This window comes from Protopterus annectens, chromosome 10.part0 (genome assembly GCF_019279795.1).
Source record: "Protopterus annectens isolate FY-2018-M chromosome 10.part0, PAN1.0, whole genome shotgun sequence".
Lineage (NCBI taxonomy): Eukaryota > Metazoa > Chordata > Ceratodontiformes > Protopteridae > Protopterus > Protopterus annectens.
The window spans coordinates 224,558,013-224,574,055 of NC_056744.1; the positions used below are offsets into that span (position 1 = coordinate 224,558,013).

Here is a 16,043-nt window from a genome sequence, read left to right on the forward strand (position 1 = left end):
AGTCTTGGCTATGATTCCAGTAAGAAGCACCCTACAACAGCTACTCCAATAAAGAGCAATGGAGGGAAAAGTCTGATAAAGTTTACTGTTGATATGGCCCTAGACATCCTACCTTAGGCTTTGCACCATTCTTTATATACTGGTGCCAAGATCGATTGGGTAAAAGAGGGTTATATGGGCTGCTGTTCTTTATCATAGAATTGCTATGGTGATAAATATAAGTAGTTAATGCAGAAGGAGTTTACAAGGGCTGAGTGTCAGTAGGAGCACCAGAAATTGCATGTTGGGCACAAAAAATACAAAGCAAGTTAATACTGTCTGTCACTTAATTCCTTTATTTCTATTTGTCTTTCAGTGGCAATGGGAAGCTAGCTTCCTGGACCTCCATCCTTGGATTTGTTGTGATGATGTCACTGGACGTTGGGCTAGGCCAGTAGTAACTTCAACATCCAGAAACCACTATGGACTGCTGCTGATAATACTTGATAATGAAGAATGGGAACAAAAATGGGACCCAGTTTGTGTTAATCTTTGAATATGGAGTAATTGTTGGTTATGTTTGTTGTTTACAGGGGCTAAACTTTGAATTTGGACAAATTGTTGGTTATGTTTGTTGTTTACAGGGGATAAATCTTTTGATCTTTTTCATGTCTAATGAGGTTACAACAATGGGCTTTTTGCACATTGCACTACAGAACAGATTTCAAGATCTGTGTCCCATAGTTTCAGAGGAAAATCCTGTATTTTCTATAAAGGATGAAAATCTCTTTCTGCTGAAACTGAGCAGTTATGTTCTTTTTATGACTAGTGAGACCCACCAGCCAAAGTGATACAGTTTGTTATAACTGCAGCCCATGGGTGCTAAAACATGACAGTGTCATGGCTGAAAAGGAAGTCACAATGAATAGTAACTTTAACATCTGAGCAACATAAGCCTTTGTTGTTGGAATCAGAATGTCTTAAAAACAATGGTGAAATGCCTAGACTGCTTTAAATCACTGCCTCAGTTGCCTAAACATGTAATGAGTTAATCTTCAAAGGCAAAGTATTGACAGTCGTGTTTGGGCAGTTTTCTTTTTCAATGTTATTGATTGAATAAGGCTTGTGTTAATAATGCCATGATCATCTGCCTTTCACCTTTTCTTCCACTTGATAAATTAAGGAGTTAAGTACATTTTTGTTAAATGCTAACCAGGCTATATTTATCTATCACTATATTGTAGATTTTGTTCGCCACGCACTCTAACTGTATTACACTACATACCTTTCGTAACTGAGCTTCCCTAATGCCTTTGTAAATGTAGTTATACCCATGTTAACTATCTGGGACGCAGATTCTGAAAAAATATTTTGAATTCATATCTAGGATTTAGGAGCCATTATTGATGTAGTAAGTTTTTCCAAAATAATTAATTTCAGTTCTCAGTTTCAGTGATATGCAAACAGGAAATGGTTCAGTTTATACAGAAGATTGGATCCATTCCTAGGGAATATGAAAATTCATAAATTCTGAGAACAAAGCTGGAGGAGTTTGGGGCTAAACATAAAGCATGTTATATAACTGCTGTAATGGAGTATTCAAAGGTATCCATGCTCACACGAGTACAGAGGCAGACACACACACACACACACACACACACACACACACACACACACACACACACACACACACACACACACATACAAGGTCTTTAACAGTAAGGAACTTTCATGTCATTCAGACACCCTTGCACTGTCTACTTGCATGTTCCCTTGTCTTCCACAGTATCAGAGTTAAATAAAATGAAATTAATATAGTGCAAGTAGCAGCGGAAATACAGTTATATCAGTAATTCTTTGCAAAAAGTGGAAGTTTTCTTTTTATGTTTTTCATCCTGCCATCTTTCTTTCCTGCAGACCATGAAACGTCAGTTTTAATAATCAATACCAGATATGATTATTTGGGTGGTGTTTTCATCCATGTCTTGTAACGGGGGGGGGGGGGGTCATTCATTGCAAAACACATTATCTTTCAAAAACTAAAAGACTCTGCACATCATACTAAAAGTCGCTACCAAATACCATCAAAACTAATTGGCTATGATTGCCTGCTAACTTTGTGTTGCCCATTTCTATAACATGCTGGGATTGCTTGAGCAGGAATCACTTCAGTTGTTGGCAGAAGACTCCACGAAGAAGCAACTACATCAGTTTCAAAGAGGTACCACTTACACATTCAAGGCCATTCCAATATGGTTAGGCATTTTAAGCATTTGCAATGTTTACTGGTTTTGCATAATTTTAGGCTAATATTTTTGAAAAGAGATTTAAATTAAAAACAATATTTTAAAATGTTGAAGGTTTTTTTTCTGATTTTACTCAGTTGTGTTTGAAGTCATTTCTGGTTTGTATTCTCAGGTGCATAGCCCCATTTAACTTACCATGATATTATTATCCTGACATTAGACTAGAGACTCTCTCAGACACAGTAAAGTTCTTGTTTGTGAGCCTAGCTCTCTTCATCCCAGATATATTTATGGTGTGCTTAGACATAGAATTAAAAGGATTCAGTATGTTTACTCAGGGTTCTACATCACTTAATTAAGTTTGATAACAGAATGCTGCTATCCACAGCGTTTGAGGATCGAGACTTTCTTCAGATGAAGCCATTGAAACATCTGAATTTTGTAAATTTCCAAAGCCATTTTTATTTTCAACATTTCAGATGATAGTGTAATTTGTGCCATTATCACAAATATATTATAATGCTCAGTACTGACACCTGCAAGATGCATTGATCACTGCTTAAACAAACTAAATCTGCAGGAAAACTGTACATAACCATTTCACTTTTTTCAGATGTAACATTCTTGTAGCTTCCAGTGGTATACTTTGTGCAAACAACCATTCACTCATACTTATTCTGGTCAAATGTAGTTCAGACAGTAGTACTAAGGGGGCAGAACAGTATTAAAATATTTGTTCAAAAATATATATAGTAAGGCGTTTCCCAGTCCGAATTTATTGAGTAGTGCTACTGTGTTTTGTAGTAGGATAGAGGAGAATGTTCACGTGTCTTTGGCCTGCTCCCTAGCAAACTGCTGCATTATGAAAAGGAAGCAATCAAAACATTGTCAGTGACTGAAGTTTAATGATGCCAGATAGAGAATATCTGGGTGATTCTGAAGGAAACCTGTATAGCAGCAGTGACTGGTTTAGCCTATAACTCTACTTTTCTGTGTGTAGTGCTATTTACCTACAATTCTGTGTAACGACTTTTTTTTATTTCACGCTTTTCAGTACTGCTGGTTATCTCAAGTCCCGTTTGCCATATTTTCCTCCTTTTTCATTGATTGTTTTTTTGCTGCAGTGATGTATATTTCCAGACATGTATAGCATGTCTTCCTTGATTACAGTTTGCTTTACAATACGTTTACTTCTAGCTGCATTCCTCTGCTCATCATTGATTCTTCCGTAACGCACTTTCATTGCTTTTTCTGCGGGATGCCATGACTTTGTTTCACAGATTTTGCCTGATTATAAGGAGTAAGCTGGTGCATATCACCTCAGACAATCCAGATAGATCCTACCTCCCCTCAAAGTATGCATACTTGGTCTATATTCCAGACAAAACCTGATAGTTTATTTCCATATTGCAGACAAGTGTTTGCTGTACAGTTGCCATGTCAGAGGAAAGTTAGTTAGTGGAATTAACATTATGGGCCTCCCTGAGATGGTAGACAGGAATGTGGTCAGAACAGAAACAATGGAAGAGCAAACATCACTGGAGGGAATTGATACGGAGGTGTTCCATTTTCCAACTTTATGAAAGCAAGCCTACAGTGAGATGAGCTCTCCTCGCATGCTCACTGATGCTGATACTAGCATCTGTAGGATGGTACTTCTGTGCTTGGGCCAATACAATTATGCCTACATGTTGATTGTCTGCCCACAAATGGACGCTGCCTAGAGACATTCCTTCTTCTCTTTGGTTAAGCATGTTGATTCCTTATCCCCAGACCGTTGTGCTACAGACAGATACCTGGCTACAAAAGTTACTCTGTAGATGTCTTTTCCATCTCTTCTATACAGTTATACCATTTCTTCTCAACAATAAACAACAGTTCTACAGACAGATGACGGTCTTATGTTTATCTAGAACCATTCTGTTAAGCCACCCCTTTTCTTTACAAGTTCTGCCATTTAATCATATTACAGAATATTAATTTTTATTTTTAAAACACCTCTGTGCTGTTTTTTTATTTCTCTCTCTCCTTCTTTCTGTTTTTCCCGGTTAGGGGTCGCCACAGCGGATCACCTGTCCTCTCATGATTGGCATTTGAGTTTTACAGTGTCGAGTTGCCAGCCCGGTGCCCAACCTTCCACAGAAGGCACACACATGCACGCACTCACGCCATTTTTTATTTATATTGTACATTAATGTTGGTGTAACATGTTTTCTTGATACCTGAAAAAAATAATATATTATGCACATAGTCATTGTCCAACATCTTGACAAAAGCCACATTTGTGTTCTAATATAAATATGAACAAGTATTAAAATACACTTAAAGTAGCTAATGTACTCTATGAATTAGAGTTACTGTGATAGCCAAATTGAAGAAACTACACATGAAAAAAAAAGCACTGTAGTGTGTGTAGATTTGAAAGGGTTAAGTAAACAACAACATGTTAATAGAAGAAATAGTTTCTCAAAGACTACACACACACAAACACACATAAATATGCACACACGCACACGTACACACACAGACACACACACACACACACACACACATATATATATATATATATATATATATATATACACACACACAGTTTCTCTGATGAACTGTTTGTCTCATCGCTATACATTCCTAGATGAAAAAGAGTAAGCAAATAAACTATCCAGATTTTTTTTCTTTTTTTCACCTTGGGAGGTGAAAAATCACATGCTGCAGTACAATCTGCAATCTAGGGGGTAGCAACTGATGCTTAGAGATACCCCTTTACACTGCCAAATGATTCAGGAAATCACTTGGCTGCGTTAATTAACAAAGCCAAAAGATGACGATCACCCTTTCAAGTCAATGGGGGAGACTGCATTGTAAGTAAGTGGAGCGAACTTCAGTGGGTCTTGTAGTGTTGGTGCAAGTGTGTCTGTGTGTTTGTGTGTGTGTGTGCACGCATGTGTTATGTGTGTGTATGCATGCGTGCGGGCATATGTGTGTGTGTGTCTGCAGGGCTATGAATTAAGTTGGATGACTGTAATATGTGTGTGTGTGTGTGTGTGTGTGTGTGTGTGTGTGTGTGTGTGTGTGTGTGTGTGTGTGTGTGTGTGTCTGTCTGCCTGGATGGTCTTAGGATGGCAAGTTAGGTAGGAAATCAAAATTGTAGTTGTGCATGTGACTGTCAAAGCATGCATGTGGCTGAATGTTTATCTTTGTCCATGAATCTGATCAAGAGTGGGGGGGTGTGATGTTGAGTGACTGTTTGAGAGTGCGAACATTTGAGTGTGTGTGTGTGTGTGTGTGTGTGTGTGTGTGTGTGTGTGTGTGTGTGTGTGTGTGTAAGTAAGTATGTATATCTGAATGCGTGTGGATGTGAGTGTTTGTATGTGTCTGTCTATGTCACAGCCTGCATATAGGTGAATGTTTATCTGTGTCCAGGAGTCTGAGTGAGAGCTGGTGGAGGGATTTGCAATGTTGAATGGATGTCTGTGTGAGCGTGGAATTGTCTGCGAGTGTATGTGTTACAGAGTTTTTGTGAGAGTATATGCATGTGTATATGTGTGTGTGTGTGTGTGTGTGTGTGTGTGTGTGTGTGTGTGTGTGTGTGTGTGTGTGTATGTTTGAATATGTATGTATGGGGGGGGTGCCTGTGCCAAACCAATGCATATGTTGCTGCAGCAAATTAACACCAGAAAGTGCTTATTAGCACAGGTGGTAATAAACAGTGACATAGAGACATGCAAATTAATTAAATTAATTCCTCACTTTAGATAAAGATGTCTCTGAATTGCTTTTTCTGCAGTTGCATACACATGGCCTACCTGTGATAGACACTTTCTGCAGCTGCAGCCGATGTCTCTGAATCTCAGCCTAAGACTGTATCAAAGCATGAGCTTGGTTTAAGTGCAGCAGCCACTATTCTAAAATCAGATTGAAAGACTTTACAGTACTTTATAATATTAGTATGTTTACATGTGCAATTTGATACAGATTATCACATTTTCTTTGTTTGTTTTTGTGTTCTATATACCACACATTGGGTGCAGAAAAAAAAAATACACGATATGTGCCATGTCTTATTATTTTTGATATAAGATGAGACTATATCAATAAATCTTAAAGCAGTTCCAAAATGTAATAAATACATAAGTAAATAAAAGGCATTACCTTATTTTCATGATTTGCACCCCATTCATAATGTTAGTGTTATTATATATATATTTTCACTCATGGAGTTGCTTTCAGAGGTGACATTTTCTTCCTCTGTCCTTATTGTATTTGTCATGGCAGTAGTCATAGAATTTTATTCTCAGTATTTATGGTTTCCCGTTCTTTAACACATATGTAATAATTTTGTATTGGATATGTATAAATGAAGACTTCTGTTTTAATGAATAGTTTTAAAATCTTTACCTTGTTTTCCTAACTAAAAATGCCCACCAGTCAGTAAATTATTTTGTGTGTATGTCTGGTACACATTCCAATAATCGACTCAGTCTGTATCTGCATTCTTCAGTTGGTATCACATTTTACATGTAATAGGTTGCTGCATATTTTTCATTTACTTTGTCACATTTATATAGCATAAATTTAAGTAAAAATTATTAAATGAAATAATATTTAAGGGAGACCCAGAGAGGTTAAACTACCCTTATGAGAAGCAGCGAATTCTTCCTTTGGACATTTAGTTAAACAAAGGCTGTATGTAGCTCATTAGTCCCCACCTAAATTATAATAAAGAATATGCACACCTGCCCTAATAAACCTACCATTGTTAATTACGAAGATCATGGCAAATCTCATGTGAGGTAGAGCAGTATTATAGATAAAATGACTTACAAAATCTTAGTTAAAATGGGAGTGACCGATGGCTTCTAAATTACCGACTCTGTGGACAGTGGAGAAAAGTTGTTGTAGTAGCAAGATATAATATATGAAAATGTTACTGTGTAATACTTAAACAGAGACTTGACTAGTTTGTTGATTGTTCTTAATCTGTTTTGTTTTGACCCTGTAGTTTTCAGTATGTTATATTGTATTTCCTTGATGCTAAGATAGAAGCAGGCCAATAAAGGTTATGATTTTTCATATTGTGCCTTCTTTTTGAGACTGTTTGTACAAGCATTTTTCGTAATGAATATTCGTCTAGCAATATGACATGTTCCCTACATTTGTTAGGAATCTAGAGGTGTTTTTTTCTGGAACTGTACAGAAAATGCGTCTACACATTGTAAAAGATGAGAAACCACTGATGCTGTCAGTGCATTTCCACTGTCCTTCACCCCAGCAACATGAAGAACAACTTTCAGGGGTTCTGACCCAGCAGCCACGTTAATTCACTTTCTGCACATCTTATTAAATAACCCAGGGCACTTTTATTTTACTCTAGGATGGAATTCCTTTTTACAGTAGAATTCTTACTTGCCAAGGCCTAATTATTCTTGAATCTCTTTAGAATACAACATAGAAGCTACGGCTTGCTCATTCTGAAGAAGGGATGCTAGTCTGAGCTTGTGCCATGATGTACATTAAGGTCTTTATTATAAAAACTTAACAACTAGTTGATGAAATTTTTTGTGTTTGATATTGTAGAGAATATTTTGAAGTGTTATATTACTGAGCCTGTTTGTTTTTGATATGCAGCTGTTTAAATATAGAAAATACAAGGTAGTGCAACTTGAGGGATAAAAGGAGTACTTTTTTAAAAATTATTATTCCCTTACCCCCAAGATAATGTGACTTCAGAATTATTATATTTCAAGAGTGGGGATTTTGGAGGCAGGAGCTTGCCTCTCTGCAGAACTATTTTTGGAGTATATTTTAATCATGAACCTTAATCAGTTAAATTTCACAATGTTAAAGTATATTTTTTTAACAATTTGTAATTCATAGAAACTTGCATCATCAACTTGCCGTGTACAGTTTGGTAACCTCTACAGAAGATCTGCTCTGGATCAGTGCCAGAATAGTTTTGAAAGTAACACAAATAATTAGTAGGACAATGGTTCCATGTGTGTGTGTGTGTGTGTGTGTGTGTGTGTGTGTGTGTGTGTGTGTGTGTGTGTGTGCGTGTGTGTTTTGGGGGGGCACTGATATGTGGTATAGAAAGTAATTGAACTCAGTGCATAACATTTAAACAAACTGAATGGTTCCACAAAATGAACCGGCCCAGGGCAGAATTTTAAATACCCTTTTACAACATAACGTATTATGCATACAGTTAGCTGTATATTCTGCAAAGTGATGCCTTTTCATTTTGATGTGTTTTCTTATTTACTGTTTAAATTGTATCAGGTCTGCAAGGTTTCACATACTTTATTCTATGCCTGGATACTTCTTGACTTTATTTATTTTCATCATACTCTAAAACTTGTAAATTTGAAAGAATCACAAGAAGGCAGTTCATTAGCTTTAATTCATTTAATTAATTAAAAGGCTACTAGGCTAAGGGACTAACCTTGTCACCAAAGGTAAATAAATTAAACGTTTTAAATTAAATCCTTATCTCTGTAAATGTTTCAAAAGTAAATAATTTGCACACTAACAGTTTTGAACAGTGCTTATGGTAATTGGAGGAAGAGAGCCAAGTAATGGGACACTGAAATGGATGCGGGGGGCAGCTGTTCCATTACCTTGCCTTGGGTGCCATTTGAGCATGCTCCCGCTCTGATCAAGATGACAGGTGCAGTTAAGCAGACCTGTGTTCCATGGTGGTCTCTGGAAAAAAATATGGTTTACAGTGCTTACTTGGTGTCTTCATTATCAGAATTATGGTGATTGTCAGTATACTTTTAAGGTGATCTTCTTGATTGTTGTACTATTACATATTGGTAGTATTAACATTCTAGAAATGCAAACACTTGAACTCTGTGTTAGAGAAGGTAGCAGAAGTAAGAGTTCATGTGAAGAGAGATGTAAGGCCATCCCAAGAAATTAAGCAGAACACAAATGATATCTTATTGTGAAAGAGGCCTCAACAGAAATAAAGTTCTTTCACAAAGTTCATTTCCTAACTAAACCTCCAGCCACTTCAGCATCTTAATCAGAATATTAATATATTGTAGGTAATGAGTGGAAAGGGCCATGCATTCACAACAAAATACAACATTAAGGTCTACTTTTTAATTCCTATTTGTAGGGCCCACAGGAAATATGCTGCTTTGATTTTACTTCAAGTAAATATCACTACTTAAACAAGTTACTACTGACAGCAGACAGCTCTGTAGCATATTAAAATAAACTTTAGGAATATGAGCAGCAAAGTGACCAGTAACACAATGCTTCATTAGTCTTTACTGTTATCTGTCATAGAACTAGACTTTGTAACAAAATTACCAGTGCTCTGCAGGTTTTCTGTCATGCAGAAGAGTGAACTTTGCTGTGCTAGGGCTGATGTATAAAATCTGACTGGCTGCAGTGCAATGATTTTTTGATTGGGTAACCTATGCACTGACCAGTCAACATGAAAGTTGTGGCCATATACGTGTGGCATGTGGCAAAATCGTGACCATATATGAGTGACATGTGGCTTTTAAGGTAAGCTGCAACAGCACATTCCTGTCTGCGATGCAGAGCAGATATTTGCACCGGAAAGCATGGTGATGCTGATCCAAATAGTGGAACTTCAAGCAGAAACTGTAAGTGGATTAATGAGTGATACACACTACAGAGTTAAATGTACTGCCACAGCACAATGGCAAAGCTGTCACATGGGTAAAACAAAAAAATAATATATTTTGATATGAGAGAGAATTCCAGGTTCATACTATATGTATATACATTTAGTAAGGTTAAGTATAATGCCGTTTCATTATCTCTAAAAATGGCATTTATATCTAATGGATTTTATTTGAAAACAAGCAAATTGTTCCAGTTCTGTGGCACAGAGGCATGGAGCTATGACTATGTCTATACCAGTGATGGCGAACCTTTTGGGTTCAGCGTGTCAAAAATTTCGGAAAATGCCTATCTTGATTCTGCTGGTGTGTCACCCCCCCACCCCCCACCCACACACACACACACACACACACAAAAAAGAAACAATTTTTACATATTCATTTATTTAAAAAAAACTTGGTCCAATCATGTGTGCTGCTATGTATTATAAAAGTAAAAGAAAAATCAGCGACTTACAACAGAGCAAACTATATGTGCACTGATAATTGGGCTTAAAACAGTGCACCAAAAAATTACCCTACTTTTAATAGTAATTTTGAATTAAACTAAAAAAAATATGGAACACGTTGCATTTGATGTGATTAACACCAATTTATGACTTTTTTTTTTTGTTGAGTTTTAATAGATAAGTGCAGGATCACATATTTCTTGTATTTTTGTTCAGTCAGTTTCTTTGGTAACTCGGGTTTTGGTGAATGCTGGTGTGTCACCCAGAACGTCATGGAGTGTCACCTTTGATACGCGTGTCATAGGTTTGGCATCACTGTTCTATACTGACCCATACTAATGAGTTAGGTGCAGAAGATGTCCCGGGTAGAGAGATTGAGATGGACTGGCTTTGCCAGATGACCCATTCCAAGAGGAAGGGGCATGTTTCCTGAATGAAATATGATACTTCCATGGTGATGGGGGTGGTGTTATAAATGTGGCAAATTGCTGTTGTATATAAGCATTGAAGGGAAGACCAGAGCTAGCTAGTATTACATACAGTGATGCAAATAATGTTAGCAGCCCTACCCATTTAGGGCATACAAAAATATTCCCTGCCATAGAGGACAACTTGAGATGCTGCTGGTTGCTGTGCTCCGGTTCTTCTGTGTTGGTATAATGGTTAATGTGTTTATCTCACAGACAAAAGGTACAGGGTTTGATTCTTACCTTTGAAAGGGAAATTGACTAGGCTTTAAAATGGCCCACAGGGGCAGCTAGCCTAGTATTCACCTGTGACTTTATGATTAGTGCAGTCCCTGTCTAGGGGATTGTACCGGGGACATTCAAGTTAAAAATTGTGCAGCAGAGCTGATGATGGTCAACTTCAAGGCACACAAAAAGGGTAAAATAAATCCAGGTAGATAGATAAAGAAAGACTAAATCAGATAAAAAGACTTAAACTTCCTTGTATAGGTTGTGTTTGCTCAGAACTGCACTGTACCTGTAGACCAATACCATCACACCACTTAATCAGCTGCACTCTTTCAGTACCTGGTCCTCATGTATATGTATATACACACACACACACACACACACTGCAAATTATGGTGTAAATGTCTCGGCTATTCATTGTAAATGAACTGAGCGGAAACATACTGTAATGTTCCTTCCTGACTACTGTATGGAGTGTAAGCCAGAGTCTGACACTAGCAAATCCCAGCTACTCCAAAGTTATTTTAGCTAACCTACTTCCTCTGCTGAATTAGACATTTCCCTTTCATCAGCACACACAAAGTAGCATGCTGGTATATAGAAGTCATTATGTCATTCTGCCTCATAGCACCTAAAGTTTGCAGGCAAATGTATGCTCATTATGTCCTGTGAGGTGCTGTCGAGTAAATGTTAACATGACAGTGCTTTCCAAATTACATAAGGATAGCTACATATGTGGCACAGGTGCAGCACTTCCTACTATATGGCGTGACTGTACATAGCTTGTGTATCAGGAGGTGGTTGTATCTTTCCTATGATTGTTTTACAGCCTGCCCTACTTTCATTTCAGTGAAGAATGGTCTTCAGTGTGTTGAACATTCCTTTACAATGCCTGGGTCCTTTAGAAAAGGGAAGAAGAAGAATCTTTTAATGTTTTCCTTTCTTATTTTATCTCTGAAGTGATCATTTCAGCAAATAATTATGTTTCTAAATATCAGGAAAGTATAGCCAACTCTGATGACATAAAGGGACAACAGTCTGACTGTGATGCAGATGACCCAAGTTTGATTAGCTTAGGTGTCTGCTTGGAGCTGACAAGGGTCAGTGAAGGAATGAGGAGGTTAATCATGCCAGCTTGCTTTGGAGGAGGGTTGCAGTGATTTGTGTGGAGTGGAGCTTAGCTACTCCTCCTGCTTCATTTAGGCTGAAGCAGAGAATAGCAGCCAGGTAGAGTAAGTGGGTAAGTGTGGTGGAGGTGGGTGCTCTACAGGCCCCATAGTGGATCTGCTTCCATGTAACCATACTTCATTGTTCTAGATAATTTCCTAGACTACACCAGCTTACTGGAGGGACAGACTAGGGCTGCTGTTTGAATTCATTCCCTGTTCCTTTCCCTTCCATGCCTACCATTTCATCAGTTAAACAGTGTAACTGAGGAACCCTACAGAAATTATACAACCTGTCTCTTGATATCTTATGGTACGTGTTCACATTTATAGTAGGGTGCCACAGAAAGAAATACATGAAAAGACAACTTACCCTTGAATTTTAATCAAGAGATTATGTCAATGTCAGAATGAGGTATGAGAAATACAAACCTTACCTTTAAAACTATGATTCATCCTATATGTGATGAATTACAATAGTCCAGAGACCTGTGAAAAAAGAACATACATATACATGAAAAATGTACAGTGAAACAAAAAACAAGTTTGGAGTAATTGTACTAATTTAACCAGATTGAATTTCTCATTTATCTCTGGGAAGACCACTGATGCTTTATAATTAAAATAAATACATACATACATAAAAAGGCACTGGTGCTGGTGTGAACTTTAGAGAGTACAAACTGAAGATGGGATTCAGAAATGATTATTATGAATGTGAAACCTTAACATGTCCATTTTCCTACCTGCTGTAAGCTTTTCTGATTCTTAGACCACCCTTCCTCTGAGGTTTTCCACTAGAGGAGGCACTGGTGTGGAGAGCAATCTTGCTGTAAGAGCTGCATGCTAATGTTGCAATCCATTGGAGTGGCTGATTCTAATTAGCCATGTGCTGTCCCCTGCAAATGTCAGCAGCTCTCAAGTTATGCTGCTTAGTGATTCAGAGAAGTCCCTAGCAATGAAAATTGAACTATTGTAGGAAAAAGTGAATGCCGTCAAAAGACGATGGTGACAGATTGGCTGCTGTGGAAGCAGTCACTGTGTAGATAAGTTCAGCAAAGAGATAGAGGGTTGTCAGTGTGAATATGTTTGTGTGGATTTGTATGTTAATGTCTTTAGAGGAATATGAAGTTAACAAACATCTTGTACTGGTAAAAACATTTTTATTTATTTTACATTTGTTTACCGGGATAGTCCAACTGGGCTAGTAGCCCATTTTCAGTGAAGGCACAGGGAGAATAGCTCCAAAGATAGTTATGTAAATAGTAAATAAGTTATACAAGGTAGATATCAAACATTTCACACACATTATAAAAAATAACGAGAGATATTACAATATTTGTAGTATAAGTGAAACATTGCTATCAAGTATAACACACACATATTACAGAACACTAGGTACAATCCTTCATCATATGGCAACTAAGACAGGAAGAACAGAACAGCTAAACATAATTATGTGAATGTACAGTATATAGGAAGTGAATGTAGAGTAGGAAGTGAATGTACAGTATATAGGAAGTGATAGTAGAGTAGGAAATGAATGTGGAATGTGAGTGTACAGTATACAGGAAGTGATAGTAGAGTAGGAAGTGAATGTGGAAATGTGAATGTACAGTATACAGGAAGTGATAGTAGAGTAGGAAGTGAATGTGGAAATGTGAATGTACAATATATAGGAAGTGATAGTAGAGTAGGAAGTGAATGTGGAAATGTGAATGTACGGTATACAGGAAGTGATAGTAGAGTAGGAAGTGAATGTGGAAAGAAGGAGATTATCCAGGGGTGATGCAGGTGCAGAGCCAGTTACTGAAGAGGTGTTCTGTGAGTAGTTGTTTAAATTTGATGTTGGTGGGGGTTGTGAGTATGTTTTGTGGGATTGAGTTCCAGATTTTAGCAATGTGATTGGCAAATAGAGAGTCACCAATACAGTTACTAGATTTGTGGGTTTTTAGAAGTAATTTGTTGGATGTGTGGAGTGTGTGTGAGGCATGATAGGGTTTAACTAGGTTTTTTAATGATGGACAGGCATTTGGATGATAAATGATGATATGGGTAACTGTTGGTTAAGTGATAGCATTAAAAATAAACAAACAAAAAGCTGATACAAAAAGCAGGTGAAACTTTTATTCACACCAGTCTAGCACTTTTGTTCCACTAGAATGCTTACAAACTAGCACCTATTTAAATAATTCAAAAAAGTCATGTGACTAAAACAAGTGATTTAAATATACAATAAAAACATTTAAAAAGAATCTCTTAGAATCAATCATGTGGCCAATATAATGGTATGGTGGCAATGATTTTAAATAATTTATGTTTATAGTCTCGAGTCCTGGCTTTTTAACTGCTGTAATATGCATTTTCCACCGTAATGTTGGCACTTCTAGCTTGTTATTGAGATGATCTCTCCTTTTACTGACATATTTTGCCAGAATAAAAATATGTCTTCTTTTAATTTGTACAAACATTTTAATGTTTTGACAAAGGATTTGTATCTTTGCCCATTTTAATTGTTAGACAGAATTAATTAACATGTCTTGAAGGTTTCCTATTTGTTTTCCCAGCAAAGAAATAGTCATAACACAAACACTTAACAAAATGTGGAATTACAATCATATCTATCTTTTGCACCAAGAGTCATATTATAATGAGGTAAATTCAAAATAAGACCTTCTTACACATATCTACATGCTTTACATTTACTGTGAGTATGTGTGCCTTTTTGTTAGTTGGTCTGCCAAAACTGTTAGGACAATTGTGTTCTAACAGCAGTTTAAGATTATTCTTTGTCTTTACACAGACTTTGGTTCTCATCCCATAATGTTATTGTTACCTCGTATAATTATCTTGATGTCTTGTTAATGGAACTGAAAAACTTCATTTGGAACTCTTAAGTTAGTTAATGTTTCTAGATAATCCATTTGTTAAAATTAGGCGAAACCTGCTATGTCTTTCAGAAGTTATGCCAGATACAATTCTATACAGTGTACCATGTGGATAACTTCTGTAAAGAAATACTTGCATAAATAAATCACCTTTCACCAAAAAATGTATCATCTGAAGTAAGACTGTAAGCTGTAATGAGCTGACCTCTAACAATATCATGTTTCCTAGAATGGGGATGGCTGATTCTTTAGTGTAAATAGTTGTTACACTAATGACACTTATTTATTTATTTATTTATTTTATTTTACATTTGTTGACCGGGCTAGTCTAACTGGATACATGTCCATTTTCAGTAGAGGCCCGAGGAGAAAAGCTCCAGAAAAACATTTATACAAAATAAAGATTAATATTGGAAAATACATTAGCAATTTTAAACATTGAAAAACATAGTATGGAGGGAAAAAAAATAAAATATTAAAATTCTATGCAGACCTTTGTAAACAGGAGTGAAATAGGAACGTTGAAGAGGAAGTAGGTAGAAGAGAGGAGAAGTCCTAGAGCAAGGAAATGAGAATCAGTAAACTACATTAGTGTGGTAAAGGGTCAAAGTGGACCCTAGGGAGTAGCAAGATAGATGTGAAGGAGGAGGCAGTTAGTCAGGGTTTGTACAGGGGCATATCCAGTGAGATTTTAGGTGAAGTTTGAGTCTTAGTTTAAAGAGAGAAAGGGATGGTATTTGAGTTAAGTCTGTTGGTAGGAGGTTCCATTGTTTCCCAACAGTATTTGAGAAAATGCTATCGCCTGTCAAGTTATTAGACTTCATAGTACAGACACGTAATCTAGCAGAGGAACGAAGTGAAGTTAGATTTGTGTCTGGGGTGATAAGGTTAGTGAGAATCGGAGTATTTTTAGGTTGATAAAAGATTTTATGAGCAATGATGAGTTGAGAAAATGTTAG

General features: G+C 36.9%; 1 protein-coding gene across 2 annotated transcripts in view; it reads left to right on the forward strand.

Moving 5' to 3' along the window:
• The window catches only part of SLC39A11 (solute carrier family 39 member 11), a 4,193,139-nt gene extending 4,190,801 nt beyond the window's left edge, over positions 1-2,338 (forward strand). For both annotated transcript variants that reach the window (XM_044085146.1, XM_044085147.1), the window contains exon 10: positions 356-2,338. In XM_044085146.1, the coding sequence (XP_043941081.1) occupies positions 356-437 (82 nt within the window). In that variant the 3' untranslated portion in view covers positions 438-2,338. The remainder of the gene's footprint in view (positions 1-355) is intronic.
• The last annotated feature ends 13,705 nt before the right edge of the window (positions 2,339-16,043 follow it).